The sequence below is a fragment of the Pelodiscus sinensis genome, chromosome 2 (genome assembly GCF_049634645.1).
Source record: "Pelodiscus sinensis isolate JC-2024 chromosome 2, ASM4963464v1, whole genome shotgun sequence".
Classification (NCBI taxonomy): Eukaryota; Metazoa; Chordata; order Testudines; family Trionychidae; genus Pelodiscus; species Pelodiscus sinensis.
The window spans coordinates 1,169,721-1,185,991 of NC_134712.1; the positions used below are offsets into that span (position 1 = coordinate 1,169,721).

At 73.2% G+C, this 16,271-nt stretch overlaps 1 protein-coding gene across 2 annotated transcripts in view; it reads left to right on the forward strand.

Annotated features, from left to right (window-relative positions):
* Positions 1–15,803, forward strand: part of PPP1R16A (protein phosphatase 1 regulatory subunit 16A) — a 56,140-nt gene extending 40,337 nt beyond the window's left edge. For both annotated transcript variants that reach the window (XM_075919936.1, XM_075919937.1), the window contains exons 4-11: positions 2,021–2,166; positions 3,037–3,140; positions 4,065–4,189; positions 6,547–6,672; positions 7,145–7,220; positions 8,787–8,916; positions 10,270–10,432; positions 12,705–15,803. In XM_075919936.1, coding sequence (XP_075776051.1) covers positions 2,021–2,166; positions 3,037–3,140; positions 4,065–4,189; positions 6,547–6,672; positions 7,145–7,220; positions 8,787–8,916; positions 10,270–10,432; positions 12,705–13,130 — 1,296 coding nt within the window. In that variant the 3' untranslated portion in view covers positions 13,131–15,803. The remainder of the gene's footprint in view (positions 1–2,020; positions 2,167–3,036; positions 3,141–4,064; positions 4,190–6,546; positions 6,673–7,144; positions 7,221–8,786; positions 8,917–10,269; positions 10,433–12,704) is intronic.
* Positions 15,804–16,271: the final 468 nt, after the last annotated feature.

Genomic DNA, 16,271 nt, shown 5'->3' on the forward strand with positions numbered 1-16,271 from the left:
CCTGGCTCCTGCTGCTCTGACCTCAGGGCCTGCCCATGCGTCTGCGAGATGGGCCCAGCCGCCTGGGCGACTCCAGGCCTGGGGGAAAGTAGCCGTGTTCTCCCCGGCCCAGCCGTGAGAGGAGGGGTAGGCAGGAGGCGCTGCTTGAAGAGCTGTGCCAAGGGTTCAAGGATTAAGCCCCCTGCCCGGGGCCGGCCCACAACATTTTGGCTCCTGAGGCGGGGAGCTCACGACGCCCCCCTGCCCCCTCGCTTGGGCCAAAACTTTGCCAAGTCTCAGTTCTGCCTCCTCCCTGTCCCGCTCCTCTCCTGGGACGGCTCTGCTCCCCACACACAATGGTCTGCGCTCTGGGGCCTAGTGGCGCCCCCCGCAGTCTGCACCTGAGACGGCCGCCTCAGTTTGCCTCATGGCAGGGCCGGCCTTGCCCCTGCCTTCCAGCGAGGGCTGAGCGCCCAGTCTGGTACCGGGAGAAGCAGCGGGAGCCCCGCGTGCCGGTGGTCCCCGGGCTGAGGGCCTAGCAGGGGGGAAGGGTTGGGAGGCGGCTCTTGGGGCCGGCGGGGAGGGCAGGACACAGCCCCGTGGCTGGCAGCGGAAGCGCGACCGTTCAGACTGGGGTGTTAACAGCCGGAGTCACTGGCTCTTGGAACAGGTTGCGGGGCGGGTGGATTCTCCATCGCTGGCCTGGCTGTTTTCAGGCCCGACAGCCCCGCACTCGGGCTGGCTCGGGGCCGCCGGGACCATCCGGGGGGGCTCTGGCTTCGGAGCGTGCGGCTGGCTGGCGCAGCGTGGGAGGCCGCGGTACACGGCTGAGTGCACCAGCTGGCTAGTCGCTAATCCCCCGGCCCCGTCGGCTGCCTCCGGGGCTCCAGCGATAGACCCCCCCCCCCCGAGTGCCCTGAGCAACCCCCACAGCAGCGCTGGTGGGGGCCGCGCTGTCAGCCGGAGAGCTCCCCCCGACCTGGCTGCAGCCGTGTGGGGCGGGGCTTAGCTGTCTGCTTGGGGCTTTAACGTTTTCTCCGGGGGTAGCTCCAGGGGAAGCCTGCCCCTCCCCCCGCCCCTGCCCCTGCCCCTGCCCTGTGTTGAGTGGGGTGGGGCAGAGACTCGAGGTAACTGCACACGGAAACCCAGCTCCCTCCCCCCGCCCCCATCGCCATGGCGCCTTGGGGCTCCTGCTTGTGCACTGGCCGGCGGGGAGAGGATCGGGCCCACAGCGCCGCTCTCCCACGGGCCCTCCTGTCCCCCGCTTCCTTCCTCCCCCCCCCCCGTCCTTCTCTTCTCCAGCCCCCAGCCTGCACCCGCCTCCTGCAGGCCAGGCCCTGCCCCCCTCTGCCGGCAGTGGGCGAGGCGCCAAGGCAGGAGATGCTGCGGGTGGCACAGAGGGGGTCTTAGGTGCCCTTGGGGGCCTGTCAGCCCGTCGCAGGCAGGAGCTGGCAAGGTGAGCCCACCCATCCCTTCCGAGACCCTCTAGAGCAAAGCCCCTTCCCTCCCTTCTGCCCGTCCCGCCTGCGTCTCGCTGCTTTGGGGGCGCTTGCAGCGAGGTGCAGGGAGCGGGTCGGGCAAGGCCCTGCCCTCGCTCTGGGCCAGCACAGCAGCCCCGGGCTGGCCCTTCCCGGCACGTAGGCTCCTTTCCCTCGGGAACAGGCCGCAGCCTCTCCACGCGGCTGGGCCCTGGGCCCTGCAGACCGAGGCCTCCTGAGCCGCCTTCTCCGCCATCCCCGGGGACCCGGGGCGGGTTAGTCAGCTCCTTTGTGCTGCCCCCAGGGCTCTCCAAGCCCTTCCCGGGCCTCGCGAATTTCCCCTCGCAGGCCCCGGGGCCGCTCAGCGCGAGCCGGGGGAGGGACTTGCCACGGGCGCCCGGCCGGGCAGTAGCGGAGCTGAGACTAGAGCCAGGGTCCTCTAGTCTCTAGGGTCCTCTAGGGTCCCGGGGGGGGCTTGTGCGCGCCGAGCCGGTCGGGCGGGGGCGCGGCTCCCCGGCCCGTGCTGCTCCGCCCCCTGAGTCCCGCCCCCTCCCGTCTCGCAGTGCTGCATCGACGACTTCGGGGAGGTGGTCGCGCTGCTGCTGGAGGCCGGCGCCGACGTCAACGCCTGCGACAGCGAGCTCTGGACGCCGCTGCACGCCGCCGCCACCTGCGGGCACCTGCACCTGGTGCAGCTGCTCATTGCACGGTACGCGGGCAGAGGGAGGGGAGCTGCCTGAGGGGGGCAGGGGGGCGGGGCCCTGAAGAAGCCTGCCAGGTGCACGCGCCCGAGCCGGGACTCGGTGGGGTCTGCAGCCTGGCCAGGAAAGGTACCCAGTACCGCCTAGACCCCTCCTCGGCCGGGTCGCTGCCAGGCCCCCTGGCTCTGCCCCGCCCCGCAGAGGAGCCCCCCGGCCGGCCTGGCTCTCTAGCACCCCCTGCTGGCCTGTCCGCGCGCTTTCCCAGCAGTGCTGCTCCCGCAGAGAGCCAGGCACCCCCTTTCCCTTTGGGGCCTCCCTCCCCGGGAGCGGCAGCATCTCTGCAGCCTGTTCCCCTCCTCTCCTCCCCCCCAGTCGCCCTGCTTGTGGGGCTGTAAATGTTTAATGGGCTGTATTGTTGACCGTGTAACCCAATCCGCCCCCCTACCCTGGGCTGCCCACAGGAGCCCTTGGCCCGGCTGCGGCTGGCCAGGCCAGTCTGGAAAGGCCTCTCCCCAGCCCGCCCTGCCGAGGAGGGGCCCCAGTGCCGCTTTCCCCGCAGCCCCCCGGCCGCTTGGAGCTTCTCGGGAGAGGGCGCCTCTCCTGTCCTCGCCTCCTTCCCCGGCCAGTCCAGTGCCCCTGCGGCCGGCCCTCAGGGAGCCGGGATCCTGTTTCCTGGAGCCGGCCCCTGCCGCTGGCGGAGGCGGGCGAGAAACCCGACCCACCGGGCAAAGGCAGAGTCCTGCCTCTGCAGCAGCTTTTCCGGGCCCGTCGGTGGCTCTTCAGTACAACTAGCTCCTTGTCTCCGTGCACTAGCTGCCCGGGGGCCGCGGCTTCCTGCCCCGTTTCCTCACCGTGTTTCCTCTCCTGCCCCCGCCCAGCGGTGCCAATCTCCTGGCCGTGAACACCGACGGGAACATGCCGTACGACCTCTGCGAGGACGACGTGACGCTGGACTGCATCGAAGCGGCCATGGCGGAGCAGGGTGAGTCCCCTCGTGCCCTGTGCGGCGGACACACCCCTTCCCACTCTCCTGCTCGGGCACCGCCCGCCCGGCCGTGTCCAGCCCCGTGTACCGTCCTGGGAGCTTCCTGCGGGGGCTTTTCGCCATCCCTTAGCTGTCCATGCTGCCCTCGCAGTGGGGCGCCCCCCAGGGCCGCGTGCCGGGCAGCCCGCCCTCTCCTCCCGCAGCGCCGGCTCCCAGCGGACACGCGCACGCCCCTCGCAGCCCCCTGCGCCTCCTGCCTGGCCAGCGGCTCTGGGCTGGGGGAGGGACCCCGCTTCGCAAGCAGATTGGCTGGCGGGGGCGAGCCGCTCGCACAGAGCCCGGTGATTTCTCGCTGCTGCTGTGTACGCCGTGCCGGGGTGTGCGCGGCACCCGACAGGCAGACGAGATCTGTCCCTCGCCGCGCCCCCGTCTGGGCTCTATAAGCCGTGCCAAGACCCAGGGTGAAATACCAGCGGGCGAGGGGCGTGGGGCTCGCCCCAGTTGGGCTCGGAGGTTCCCTGCCCCGCACACGCAAGCGCGTTTGGAGATGCTTGAGACCGAGCGGGAGGAAGGATCGGGAGGTGAAGGGGGTAGGCCGTCTGGCAGGACATCCCACGGGCCTCTGGGGACGTGGGGCTGACTGGGAGGTGGCTGGCGACGGGCCTGCGGGAGGCTGATGGCGGGAGGCAGGACCAGGCGCTGGAGACAGGTGCGGGGCAGCTGTGGGTGTTGTCTGCACGGGAGGGGAGCCAGGCCGTGTCCCTCGGGCACGGCGCAGGGCACCGCGGGCACACGGCTGCTCCAGGGCGCGCTCTGTCCGGCCGGGCTCGGCATGCCCCTAGACGTGGGCTCCGGGAGCAGACGCCTGCCAGCCTCGCTGCTGGGGGCCTGGGCTGCCCTCATGGCGCTTGCCCCCTGCAGGGATAACCCAGGAGAAGATCGAGGAGGCGCGAGCCGCCACGGAGCTCAGCATGGTGCAGGATATCCGCAAGCTGCTTCAGGCAGGCGCCGACCTGAACACGCCCCTGGACCACAGCGCCACGCTGGTACGGTGCCCCTCTGCCCGGGCGGCAGGAGGGGGGCCTGGGGGGCAGCCTGAGCCCCTCTCGGTAAAAACAGTGGCCCATTGCGCTGGGCCCCAACAGGCGGGACGCCTCGCAGGCCACCCGGGGCAGGGCCAGGGCCACGGGCTTTTCCGTCCCAGGGCTCCGCCCGCTCACAGGCAGCCATGGGAGCCCTGCTGGTGGCCAGGCCTCTGTCCTCGGGCCGGCAACGGCCGCCCAGCGCGTGCGGCTCCGGGAGAGAGCCGGCTCCGGGCCGCAGACAAGGTGAGTCCTTCCTGCTGCTGTGACGGCCCCAGCCCCCGGGGAGCCTGCCAAGGCCTGGCCACGTGCTCAGACTCAGACCACGGCCTGGTGCCATTTGGGCCCTCGGAGCTGCTGGTGATGGGGAGGGCCCTGGCGGCAAGAGCCTCCCCTTTCCGGTGGGGTCCGGCCAGCGCCTCTTCCCCTCCCCCGGCAGGCTCCGGCCTGCTCGCAGCGCCCCAGACGCCTGCGACCCCCTGGGCAGATCACGGGGCCTGCCCGGCCGGAAGGAGCTGCCCGCCCGTTGAAAGCGCCGACTGGTACAAAACCCAGCAGCCCTGGGCGCCGGGGGCTGCCTGCCCTGCCACTCGCAGGCCTGGCCTGGCTTCCATGGAGCTGTACCCGACAGCCTTCGCTTCGGGGGAGGGGGCTCGGTTCCTTTTAGTGCCACTTCGCCGCCGGCCTGGCCCCCGCGTGGCCCCTTCTCTACTGACCCGGCCCCCGCGTGGCTGTGTCCAGCCCGGCCCAGGCGCGTGGCCCCTTCTCTGCCGGCCTGGCCCTCACGTGGCCCCTTCTCTACTGGCCCGGCCCCCGCGTGGCCCCTTCTCTGCCGGCCTGGCCCTCACGTGGCCCCTTCTCTACTGGCCCGGCCCTCACGTGGCTGCGTCCAGCCCGGCCCAGGCGCGTGGCCCCTTCTCCGCCGGCCTGGCCCCCGCGTGGCCCCTTCTCTACTGGCCCGGCCCTCGCGTGGCTGCGTCCAGCCGGGCCCAGGCGCGTGACCCCTTCTCTACTGGCCCGGCCCTCGCGTGGCCCCTTCTCCGCTGGCCTGGCCCCCGCGTGGCCCCTTCTCTACTGGCCCAGCCCTCACGTGGCTGCGTCCAGCCCGGCCCAGGCGCGTGGCCCCTTCTCCGCCGGCCTGGCCCCCGCGTGGCCCCTTCTCTACTGGCCCGGCCCTCGCGTGGCTGCGTCCAGCCGGGCCCAGGCGCATGACCCCTTCTCTACTGGCCCGGCCCTCGCGTGGCTGCGTCCAGCCCGGCCCAGGCGCGTGGCCCCTTCTCTACTGACCCGGCCCTCGCGTGGCCCCTTCTCCGCCGGCCCGGCCCTTGCGTGGCTGCGTCTAGCCCAGCCCAGGCGCATGGCCCCTTCTCTGCCGGCCTGGCCCTCGCGTGGCCCCTTCTCCGCCGGCCCGGCCCTTGCGTGGCTGCGTCTAGCCCAGCCCAGGCGCATGGCCCCTTCTCCGCCGGCCTGGCCCTCGCGTGGCCCCTTCTCTGCCGGCCCGGCCCTTGCGTGGCTGCGTCTAGCCCAGCCCAGGCGCGTGGCCCCTTCTCCGCCAGCCCGGCCCTTGCGTGGCTGCGTCTAGCCCAGCCCAGGCGCATGGCCCCTTCTCCGCCGGCCTGGCCCTCGCGTGGCCCCTTCTCTGCCGGCCCGGCCCTTGCGTGGCTGCGTCTAGCCCAGCCCAGGCGCGTGGCCCCTTCTCCGCCGGCCCGGCCCTTGCGTGGCCGCGTCTAGCCCAGCCCAGGCGCATGGCCCCTTCTCTGCCGGCCTGGCCCTCGCGTGGCCCCTTCTCTGCCGGCCCGGCCCTTGCGTGGCTGCGTCTAGCCCAGCCCAGGCGCGTGGCCCCTTCTCCGCCGGCCTGGCCCTCGCGTGGCCCCTTCTCTGCCGGCCCGGCCCTTGCGTCTAGCCCAGCCCAGGCGCGTGGCCCCTTCTCTGCCGGCCTGGCCCTCGTGTGGCCCCTTCTCTGCCGGCCCGGCCCTTGCGTCTAGCCCAGCCCAGGCGCGTGGCCCCTTCTCTGCCGGCCTGGCCCTCGTGTGGCCCCTTCTCCGCCGGCCCGGCCCTCGCGTGGCTGCGTCTTACCCAGCCCAGGCGCGTGGCCCCTTCTCTGCCGGCCTGGCCCTCGCGTGGCCCCTTCTCTGCCGGCCCGGCCCTTGCGTGGCTGCGTCTAGCCCAGCCCAGGCGCGTGGCCCCTTCTCTGCCGGCCTGGTTCTCGCGTGGCCCCTTCTCCGCCGGCCCGGCCCTCGCGTGGCTGCGTCCAGCCCGGCCCAGGCGCGTGGCCCAGCGAGCTGCCCAGCCCGGTGTACTAGTGCCACGTCTCTCCGCAGCTCCACATCGCCTCGGCAAACGGCTACCTGGAGGCTGCCGAGCTGCTGCTGGAGCACAAGGCCAGCATGAGCGCCAAGGACAACGACGGGTGGGAGCCGCTCCACGCCGCCGCCTGCTGGGGGCAGGTGAGTGCCGGAGGCGGGAGGGGGCAGCTCGTGTGGGGCAGGTGGCCGGTGGCCGGGGTGTCTGTGTCTGTATCTGGCATTGGCAGCCCTGGTGCACCCTCCCGCAGTGGGGCCCAGCGCCCTCTGGTGGCCCAGCTTGCGCAGCCCTGGTGACTGGGTTCGCTCTACCCCGGGGATGCGGGGCGTGTTGTGGATGGGGTGGCCGGGGAGGGGGGGGGTGGACGCGGCGGCCGGGGGGGGGTGCTGGACCCTCCCAGAGGGCCCTGGTTGCCCAGGGGCAGGCGGGGACGCCGGCTGTGCCAGGACATCAGGCACGTGACCGGGCTGGAGGGGGTGTGGGAGCTGCTCTGCGTCTCCCTCCAGGGGCGCGAGGGCGGTGGGAGGCTGCAGCGTGGGGGGCGATGGGCCGGAGGGGCCGTCGGTGCCGTCAGTCCTCCCGCCCCAGTGACAGCGGCTTCCCTCCTGCCCCCAGATCCATCTGGTGGAGCTGCTGGTGGCCCACGGCGCTGACCTCAATGGCAAGTCAGTGCTGGACGAGACGCCCCTGGGTGAGTGCGGCTCTCCGGAGGCTGGAGGGAGAAGGGGGTGGGGCAGGGGAGGGTGAAGGCTGGGGGGCAGGGCAGGGGAGGCGGGATGCAGAGGGGTGAAGGCCGGGGGGTGGGGCAGGGGAGGCCGGAGACGGGATGCGGAGGGGCGAAGGCCGGGGGGAGGGAGGGCGGGGCAGGGGAGGGTGAAGGCTGGGGGGCAGGGCAGGGGAGGCGGGATCCGGAGGGGCGGAGGCCGGGGGGAGGGGAGGCCGGAGGCGGGATGTGGAGGGGCGGAGGCCGGGGGGAGGGAGGGCGGGGCAGGGGAGGGTGAAGGCTGGGGGGCAGGGCAGGGGAGGCGGGATCCGGAGGGGCGGAGGCCGGGGGGAGGGGAGGCCGGAGGCGGGATGTGGAGGGGCGGAGGCGGGGGGGAGGGAGGGCGGGGCAGGGGAGGCCGGAGGCGGGAGGCGGAGGCCGGGGGGAGGGAGGGCGGGGCAGGGGAGGCCGGAGGCGGGAGGCGGAGGCCGGGGGGAGGGAGGGCGGGGCAGGGGAGGCCGGATCCGGAGGGAGGGAGGCCAGGGGCAGGGGCTGCTGGGCGGTGACGGGAGCCGCATGGACTTTCACTCTCACATGCCGCGAGGTGCCTGGTCGTTTCTGTGTCTTCCTCCTCCGCCCCCCCGCCCCCGCCCCCGGCCGTGCGTGCTCGGACCTGCAGCCGCCTCCTGCCAGTCCCGCCGCGTCCTTACGCCTCCTGCCCTGCGCTCCCTTCGGGGTTCAGCACGGCCCTTCCCGCCCCCTCCTGCTGTGGCTTCCGGCCCCCCGGTGTTGGGCAGCCCAGCAGCGTGGCCTCCTGGGACCCGCGTGTCACGCAATGAGCCGTGCTGCCCAGACAGCGGCTGCGCGGTTCCTAGCCGGGGCGCCCTGCCGCACTAGCGCATGTCGGGGCAGGCGGTGGGGGCACATTCAGCCGAGGCAGAGGGGGCACGGGCAGGGTGGCCTCCGCTCTGGCTTGGTTTCCGTGGCTGGGATCACGGGCTGGGGAGAAGGGAGAGGTGTGACGCGGCTTGGGGGGCACTAGATCAGACATGGGGCGGGTGGACGACCACGGGGGCGGGTCTTTGCGGAGCGCCTCCCATCTGAAGAACCCTTCCCTCCTCTCCCCACCTCACCCCTTCTCTTTCCTGCCCCAGACCTTGCCCCCTGCTCTGGCATGCTGCCGTTTGCCCTGCTGGGGATGCCAGCTCCACGCTGTGCGTGGGGCGGTGGATGTCGGCGCGCAGGGGCCGAGAGCAGGGAGGGCAGAGCGGGTGCCTTGAGGGAGGCTGTGAGGAGCAGCGGGCAGGCGGTGGGGTGCGCAGATGCTGCGGCAGGGAGAGTGGCGGGGGTGTGGGAGCTGGGGCCGGAATGCCTGGGAAGGGGCACCGCGGATGATGGTGGCTGCGGTGGGATTGCAGAGCTGGTAGCAAGGGGGGGATACGGAGGGCTCCGGTGCCGCTGTGCATGGCCTGATAGCTGAGCTGTCCTGGGGCTGCTCTGCTCCCGAGCCGACGGCTGCTCCTCCCCTGTCCCTCCCCCGCGGGACCCTTGCAGACGTGTGCGGCGATGAGGAGGTCCGGGCCAAGCTGCTGGAGCTGAAGCACAAGCACGACGCCATCATGAAGTCTCACGACAAGCACAAGTCGCTGCTGCAGCGACGCACCTCCAGCGCCGGCAGCCGAGGGTAAGGCCGGGCAGGGCCTCCGCGGACAGCCGGCCTCCCTCGCGGGCCGGGGCGGGGCGGGGCGGGGCCCTCCTTCCCGGGGCCGGGCAGTCCTGGGGACCTCAGCAGAGCTTCCCGTCTAAGCTCCGACGCCCCTCCCAGTTAGGTGCCGACCTGCCCTCCCGCCCATCTGCACTTTGGTCCCTTCACACCCGGCCCTCAGCCAGGCTCCGACGTCCCCTCCCACCCGTCCGCGCTCCGGTCTCTTCGCACCGGGCCCTCAGCTAGGCTCCGACATCCCCTCCAACCCATCTGCGCTCTGGTCCCTCCGCACCCAACCCTCAGCCAGGCTCCGACGTCCCCTCCCACCCGTCCGCGCTCCGGTCTCTTCGCACCGGGCCCTCAGCTAGGCTCCGACATCCCCTCCAACCCATCTGCGCTCTGGTCCCTCCGCACCCAACCCTCAGCCAGGCTCCGACGTCCCCTCCCACCCGTCCGCGCTCCGGTCTCTTCGCACCGGGCCCTCAGCTAGGCTCCGACATCCCCTCCAACCCATCTGCGCTCTGGTCCCTCCGCACCCAACCCTCAGCTAGGCTCCGACGTCCCCTCCCACCCGTCCGCGCTCCGGTCTCTTCGCACCGGGCCCTCAGCTAGGCTCCGACATCCCCTCCCACCCATCCGCGCTCCGGTCTCTTCGCACCGGGCCCTCAGCTAGGCTCCGACATCCCCTCCGACCCATCCACGCTCCGGTCCCTCCGCACTGGGTCCTCAGCTAGGCTCCAACGTCCCCTCCCATCCATCCGCGCGCCGGTCCCTTTGCACCTGACCCTCAGCTAGGCTCCGACATCCCCTCCGACCCATCCACGCTCCGGTCCCTTCGCACCGGGCCCTCAGCTAGGCTCCGACGTCCCCTCCCACCCATCCACGCTCCGGTCCCTCCGCACTGGGCCCTCAGCTAGGCTCCGACGTCCCCTCCCATCCCTCCGCGTGCCGGTCCCTTTGCACCCGACCCCCAGCTAGGCTCCGACGTCCCCTCCCATCCATCCGCGCGCCGGTCCCTTTGCACCCGACCCCCAGCTAGACTCCGACGTCCCTCCCCACGCCCGGCGTTGTGCCCACACTGAACACGCGATGGCGCTCTGCTTCCCTGGGCAGCCAGGCCCTGTCCCCGCCGGCTTGGCACGCGCCAGCAAAGCTCCTGTTGTAAGTGGCTGCTTGAATCTCCCCCTTGCACCCGCTGCCCGTGGCTCGGAAGCTGTGCTCAGCCGTGGCCGCGTCTCGGGGCTCTGCCCTGACCCCACTGGGCAGCGCTTTGGGGAGGGGCGCAGCCCTGGCTCCGGCCGGCCCCGCCGCTGACCCGCCCTCGTTGGCCAGGAAGGTGGTGCGGCGGGCGAGCGTGACGGAGCGCACCAACCTGTACCGCAAGGAGCTCCAGAAGGAGGCCATCGTGTGGCAGCGGGCGGCGCCGCGGGAGGCCGAGGCTGAGCTGGAGGACGAGGACAAGCAAACGGATGCTGAGCTCCAGATGCACCTCTCTGTGAGTAGGAGCCTGGCACTGGGGGTCCCCCGTGTCTGCTTCCCCTCAGTGCTCTGCTGGAGCGAGCCCCCCCCGTCTGCTGCCCCCGGGCGCCCTGTCGGAGCGAGCCCCCCCCCGTCTGCTGCCCCCGGGCGCCCTGTCGGAGCGAGCCCCCCCCCGTCTGCTGCCCCCGGGCGCCCTGTCGGAGCGAGCCCCCCCCCCGTCTGCTGCCCCCGGGCGCCCTTTCGGAGCGAGCCCCCCCCGTCTGCTTCCCCCGGGAGCCCTGTCGGAGCGAGCCCCCCCCATCTGCTTCCCCTGGGCGCCCTGTCGGAGCGAGCCCCCCCCGTCTGCTTCCCCCGGGCGCCCTGTCGGAGCGAGCCCCCCCCGTCTGCTGCCCCCGGGCGCCCTGTCGGAGCGAGCCCCCCCTCGTCTGCTTTCCCCGGGCACCCTGTCGGAGCGAGCCCCCCCCGTCTGCTTCCCCCGGGAGCCCTGTCGGAGCGAGCCCCCCCCATCTGCTTCCCCTGGGCGCCCTGTCAGAGCGAGCCCCCCCCCCATCTGCTTCCCCCGGGCGCCCTGTCGGAGCGAGCCCCCCCCGTCTGCTGCCCCCGGGTGCCCTGTCGGAGAGAGCCCCCCCCGTCTGCTGCCCCCGGGCGCCCTGTCGGAGCGAGCCCCCCCTCGTCTGCTTTCCCCGGGCGCCCTGTCGGAGCGAGCCCCCCCCGTCTGCTGCCCCCGGGTGCCCTGTCGGAGAGAGCCCCCCCCGTCTGCTGCCCCCGGGCACCCTGTCGGAGCGAGCCCCCCCCGTCTGCTGCCCCCGGGTGCCCTGTCGGAGCGAGCCCCCCCCGTCTGCTGCCCCCGGGCGCCCTGTCGGAGCGAGCCCCCCCCGTCTGCTGCCCCCGGGCGCCCTGTCGGAGCGAGCCCCCCCTCGTCTGCTTTCCCCGGGCGCCCTGTCGGAGCGAGCCCCCCCCTCGTCTGCTTTCCCCGGGCACCCTGTCGGAGCGAGCCCCCCTCCCGTCTGCTTCCCCCGGGCGCCCTGTCGGAGCGAGCCCCCCCCCCGTCTGCTGCCCCCGGGCGCCCTGTCGGAGCGAGCCCCCCCCCCGTCTGCTGCCCCCGGGCGCCCTGTCGGAGCGAGCCCCCCCCCGTCTGCTGCCCCCGGGCGCCCTGTCGGAGCGAGCCCCCCCCCGTCTGCTTCCCCCGGGCGCCCTGTCGGAGCGAGCCCCCCCCGTCTGCTGCCCCCGGGCGCCCTGTCGGAGCGAGCCCCCCCCCGTCTGCTGCCCCCGGGCGCCCTGTCGGAGCGAGCCCCCCCCCGTCTGCTGCCCCCGGGCGCCCTGTCGGAGCGAGCCCCCCCCCGTCTGCTGCCCCCGGGCGCCCTGTTGGAGCGAGCCCCCCCTCGTCTGCTTTCCCCGGGCGCCCTGTCGGAGCGAGCCCCCCCCCGTCTGCTTCCCCCGGGCGCCCTGTCGGAGCGAACCCCCCCCCGTCTGCTTCCCCTCGGCGCCCTGTCGTAGCGAGCCCCCCCCGTCTGCTGCCCCCGGGCGCCCTGTCGGAGCGAGCCCCCCCCCCGTCTGCTTCCCCTCGGCGCCCTGTCGTAGCAAGCCTCTCCCTCCCTTCTGCTTCCCCTCGGCGCCCTGTCGTAGCAAGCCTCTCCCTCCCTTCTGCTTCCCCTCGGCGCCCTGTCGTAGCAAGCCTCTCCCTCCCTTCCCCCCTGTCTGCTTCCCCCGGGTGCCCTGTCGGAGTGGACCTCCCCCCCCCCCCGTCTGCTTCCCCCGGGCGCCTGTTGGAGCGAACCTCCCCCCCCGTCTGCTTCCCCTGGGCGCCTGTCGTAGCGAGCCCCCCCCCCTGTCTGCTTCCCCCGGGCACCTGTCGGAGCGAGCCCCCCCCCCCCCGTCTGCTTCCCCCGGGCGCTCTGTCGGAGCGAGCCCCCCCCCCGTCTGCTTCCCCCGGGCGCCCTGTCGGAGCGAGCCCCCCCCCCGTCTGCTTCCCCCGGGCACCTGTTGGAGCAAGGTGGCCGCATGGCGTGGCCCCGCCTGGCGCTGCCCGGGTCTGTCTCCTTCCCCTCGTGCCCAGTGCCAGGGAGAGCTGGGTGGGTTCCCCCTTCCCCACAGGCCCTGGAGAGCTCTGGGTGGAGCGGCAGGCTCCGGGGGAGCCCCGCCCAAGGCTGGGGGGTGCCCCACGGGGTCTGAATGGGGGATTTCTGGCCTAGTCCCACATCCTGCCCCCCGCCAGCCTCCCTCCTTCCGTCTCAGCGGCTGTGGTGCCCGGCGCGGGGGCTGAGCTGCTGCCTCCTTCCCCCGAGCAGGGCACCGAGGCGGACGTGGCAGGCCCCGGGGCCGTGGCGGGGGACGAGCCTCAGAACCCGGGGCCGGCCCAGAGAAACGGGACCGTGGGCTCCTCCGCCCCCTCCAAGCACCTGTACTCCAAGAGGCTGGACCGCAGCGTCTCCTACCAGCTGGGCACCCCGGAGGAGCTGGCGGCCGACCTGTGCCGGGAGAAGTTCCACCACACGCTCGCGGACCTCAAGCGCCAGCGGGCGGCCGCCAAGCTCCAGCGCCACCACCCCGAGGGCTTCCCCCCCGCTGAGGGCCAGGGCCCGGCCGCGCCGCCGCCCGCGGGGCAGAACTCGGGGCGCTACGCGGGCGCCAGCGCGGAGCCGCCCCTGCTGAGGCTCACGGCCCCGCCCGAGGAGCCCCCGGCCGAGAAGAAGCGCTGCTGCCGGCTCATGTGAGGCGTCGGCCAGAGGACGTTCCCGGGGCCTGGCCCCCCGCGGGCGGGGGCTGGAGCCGGCTTCCCTCCCGCGCCACGTCCAGGCTCCAGATGCCGACCGGAGGCGGGGCCCCAGGAGCCCCTCGGGGCTGCACCGACGGAAGGGGAAAGCGCTGGCCTTCCGGGGCGGGACCCGGCTCCAGAGCCCCCGCCCTGCCCGGGTCGGCCTGGCGAGCGCTGCATGGTGGGCCCGCCGCTGCGTGTTGCTGCGCTGGGCCCCGGGAGGGGCGGCCTCCAGGAAGGACGGGGAGGAGCCCCCGACCCTGCCTGTCCCTGAGCGCAGAGGGCTGCAGCGTGGGGAGAAGGTCTCCAGGCCCCGTGGCCCGGCCAGGCCTGCTCTGCGCACAGACTGTCCTGGTGCCCCCACCGTGTGGCACACGGGATTTCCTGCACCCCCGGCCATCATGCCAGGGTGCCCTCTGCCCTCCCCCATCACGCCAGGGTGCCCTGTGCCCTCCCCCATCATGCCAGGGTGCCCTGTGCCCCTACCCCCATCACGCCAGGGTGCCCTGTGCCCTCCCCCATCACGCCAGGGTGCCCTGTGCCCCTCCCCCCATCACGCCAGGGTGCCCTGTGCCCCTCCCCCCATCACGCCCGGGTGCCCTGTGCCCCTCCCCCCATCACGCCCGGGTGCCCTGTGCCCCTCCCCCCATCACGCCCGGGTGCCCTCCCCCATCACGCCAGGGTGCGCTGTGCCCTCCCACATCACGCCAGGGTGCCCTGTGCCCCTCCCCCCATCACGCCAGGGTGCCCTGTGCCCTCCCACATCACGCCAGGGTGCCCTGTGCCCCTCCCCCCATCACGCCAGGGTGCCCTCCCCCCATCACGCCAGGGTGCCCTCCCCCCATCACGCCAGGGTGCCCTGTGCCCCTCCCCCCATCACGCCAGGGTGCCCTGTGCCCCTCCCCCCATCACGCCAGGGTGCCCTCCCCCATCACGCCAGGGTGCCCTGTGCCCTTCACCCCATCACGCCAGGGTGCCCTCCCCCATCACGCCAGGGTGCCCTGTGCCCTCCCCCCATCACGCCAGGGTGCCCTGTGCCCTCCCCCCATCACGCCAGGGTGCCCTCCCCCATCACGCCAGGGTGCCCTGTGCCCCTCCCCCATCACGCCAGGGTGCCCTGTGCCCCTCCTCCCATCACGCCAGGGTGCCCTGTGCCCCTCCCCCCATCACGCCAGGGTGCCCTGTGCCCCTCCCCCCATCACGCCAGGGTGCCCTGTGCCCTCCCCCCATCACGCCAGGGTGCCCTGTGCCCTCCCCCCATCACGCCAGGGTGCCCTCTGCCCTCCCCCCATCACGCCAGGGTGCCCTGTGCCCTCCCCCCATCACGCCAGGGTGCCCTCCCCCATCACGCCAGGGTGCCCTGTGCCCTCCCCCCATCACGCCAGGGTGCCCTGTGCCCTCCCCCCATCACGCCAGGGTGCCCTCCCCCATCACGCCAGGGTGCCCTGTGCCCCTCCCCCATCACGCCAGGGTGCCCTGTGCCCCTCCTCCCATCATGCCAGGGTGCCCTGTGCCCCTCCCCCCATCACGCCAGGGTGCCCTGTGCCCCTCCCCCATCACGCCAGGGTGCCCTGTGCCCTCCCCCATCACGCCAGGGTGCCCTGTGCCCCTCCCCCCATCACGCCAGGGTGCCCTGTGCCCCTCCACCCACACCAGCCATCATGCCCTTACCCCGGCCATCTCGCCTTGGTGCCTTGTGCCCTCCCCCGCCCCCCTGGAACACCTGCGGGGTGCCCCCAGCCCCTCCTCAGCTCCTGCCCTCAGCAGTGAAACCCTTCCAGCAGAGCCCCGCACCGCAGGGCCGAGCAACCCGGGGCCTGGTCAAGCGCAGGGCAGCCCCAGGCAGGGCTGGGAGCTGGTTTCTGGGCCCTCAGCCCGGTGGGGCCTTGGCCACGTGCTAGCACCTCCCCATCCCCCACCCTCCACGGAGCCGGCCCCTCCCTGGGGGGGGCCACGTGGCGCCGGGTGGGCCCAGTGAAGGCCCCTTGGCCGGCTGGGAGCTGCGCTCGGTCCCTGTCTCCGAGGGGCTGGGTGGGGTGGTGCCAGGGCCCTTGGCCTCTGTGTCCCCCGCCTGCCACGCTCCTGCTGCGGCGCCGGCTGTGCCAACGGAGCGGCAGGAGGAGGGGCTGGGAGCCCCCATTGCCTGCGTTCCAGCCGCCGCAAGGCGCTCGCTCGCCCCCCGTGCTCCGTTGGCTCCATCCCGTGGGCAGCCAGCCATGGCTGTTCAAACCCGGGTGCAGGGCCGCCCCGCAGGGCCGGAGCCACATCACTGGCTGGCCACCCTAGCGAGGAGCAGGGGCACAGAGCCCGGGGGCGGGGGGTGCTGCCCACCGGCGGGGGGGGGGGGAAAACACCTTCGCCCCCCAAATCCACTGGGGACCCTCCAGCTTCAGGGGAGCAGCGCTAGGCTGAGCGCGTACTGGTGCGGCGAGCTCCTGGCCCCCAGGGAGTGCAGCCGGGGGCTCTGGGCCGGTTTGAGCGGCGCGCTCTGTTCTGGGCCACCCGGTGTGAGTCGGCGAGGCGCCCTGCAGCGCCGGGGCGGGGTGGAGGCTCCGCTTTTCTACGGCTCACGGGCCTGCTTTGTCGGCCCATCGCCTGCTTCCTTTCCACAATAAACCAGCATTGGACAGTGCGAGCCCCTGGAGAAACCGTGTCCCCCTCCCTGGACACGGGCGCTGCAAGGGGGCTGGGGTGAGCCCTGCCATGCCAGAGCAGTGTGTGTCTGCCAGGGGCATGGCCCCCCGCCCCCTCACCTCATCAAGGGCCACGCGCCCTGGTGGTGCTCAATGGGCAGAGGCAGCCCAAACAGCCAACCGGCAGGAATCGTTAGGAAAGGCATCGAGAACACGACAGCATCTTTCATTGCCTCTGTACAACCATGGGACGCCCCCAGCTTGAGCGCTGCGTACAGACGTGGTCACCTCATCTCCAAAAAGGTAGATTGGCACTGGAAAAGGTTCAGGAAAGGGCGACAAAAATGAGGAGGGTTTGGAACGGCTGCCGTGTGAAGAGAGATTAGAAAGACTTGGACGTTTCAGCTTAGAAAAGAGGAGACTGAGGGGGGGATAGGATAGAGGTCTATGAAATCTGACTTGTGAAC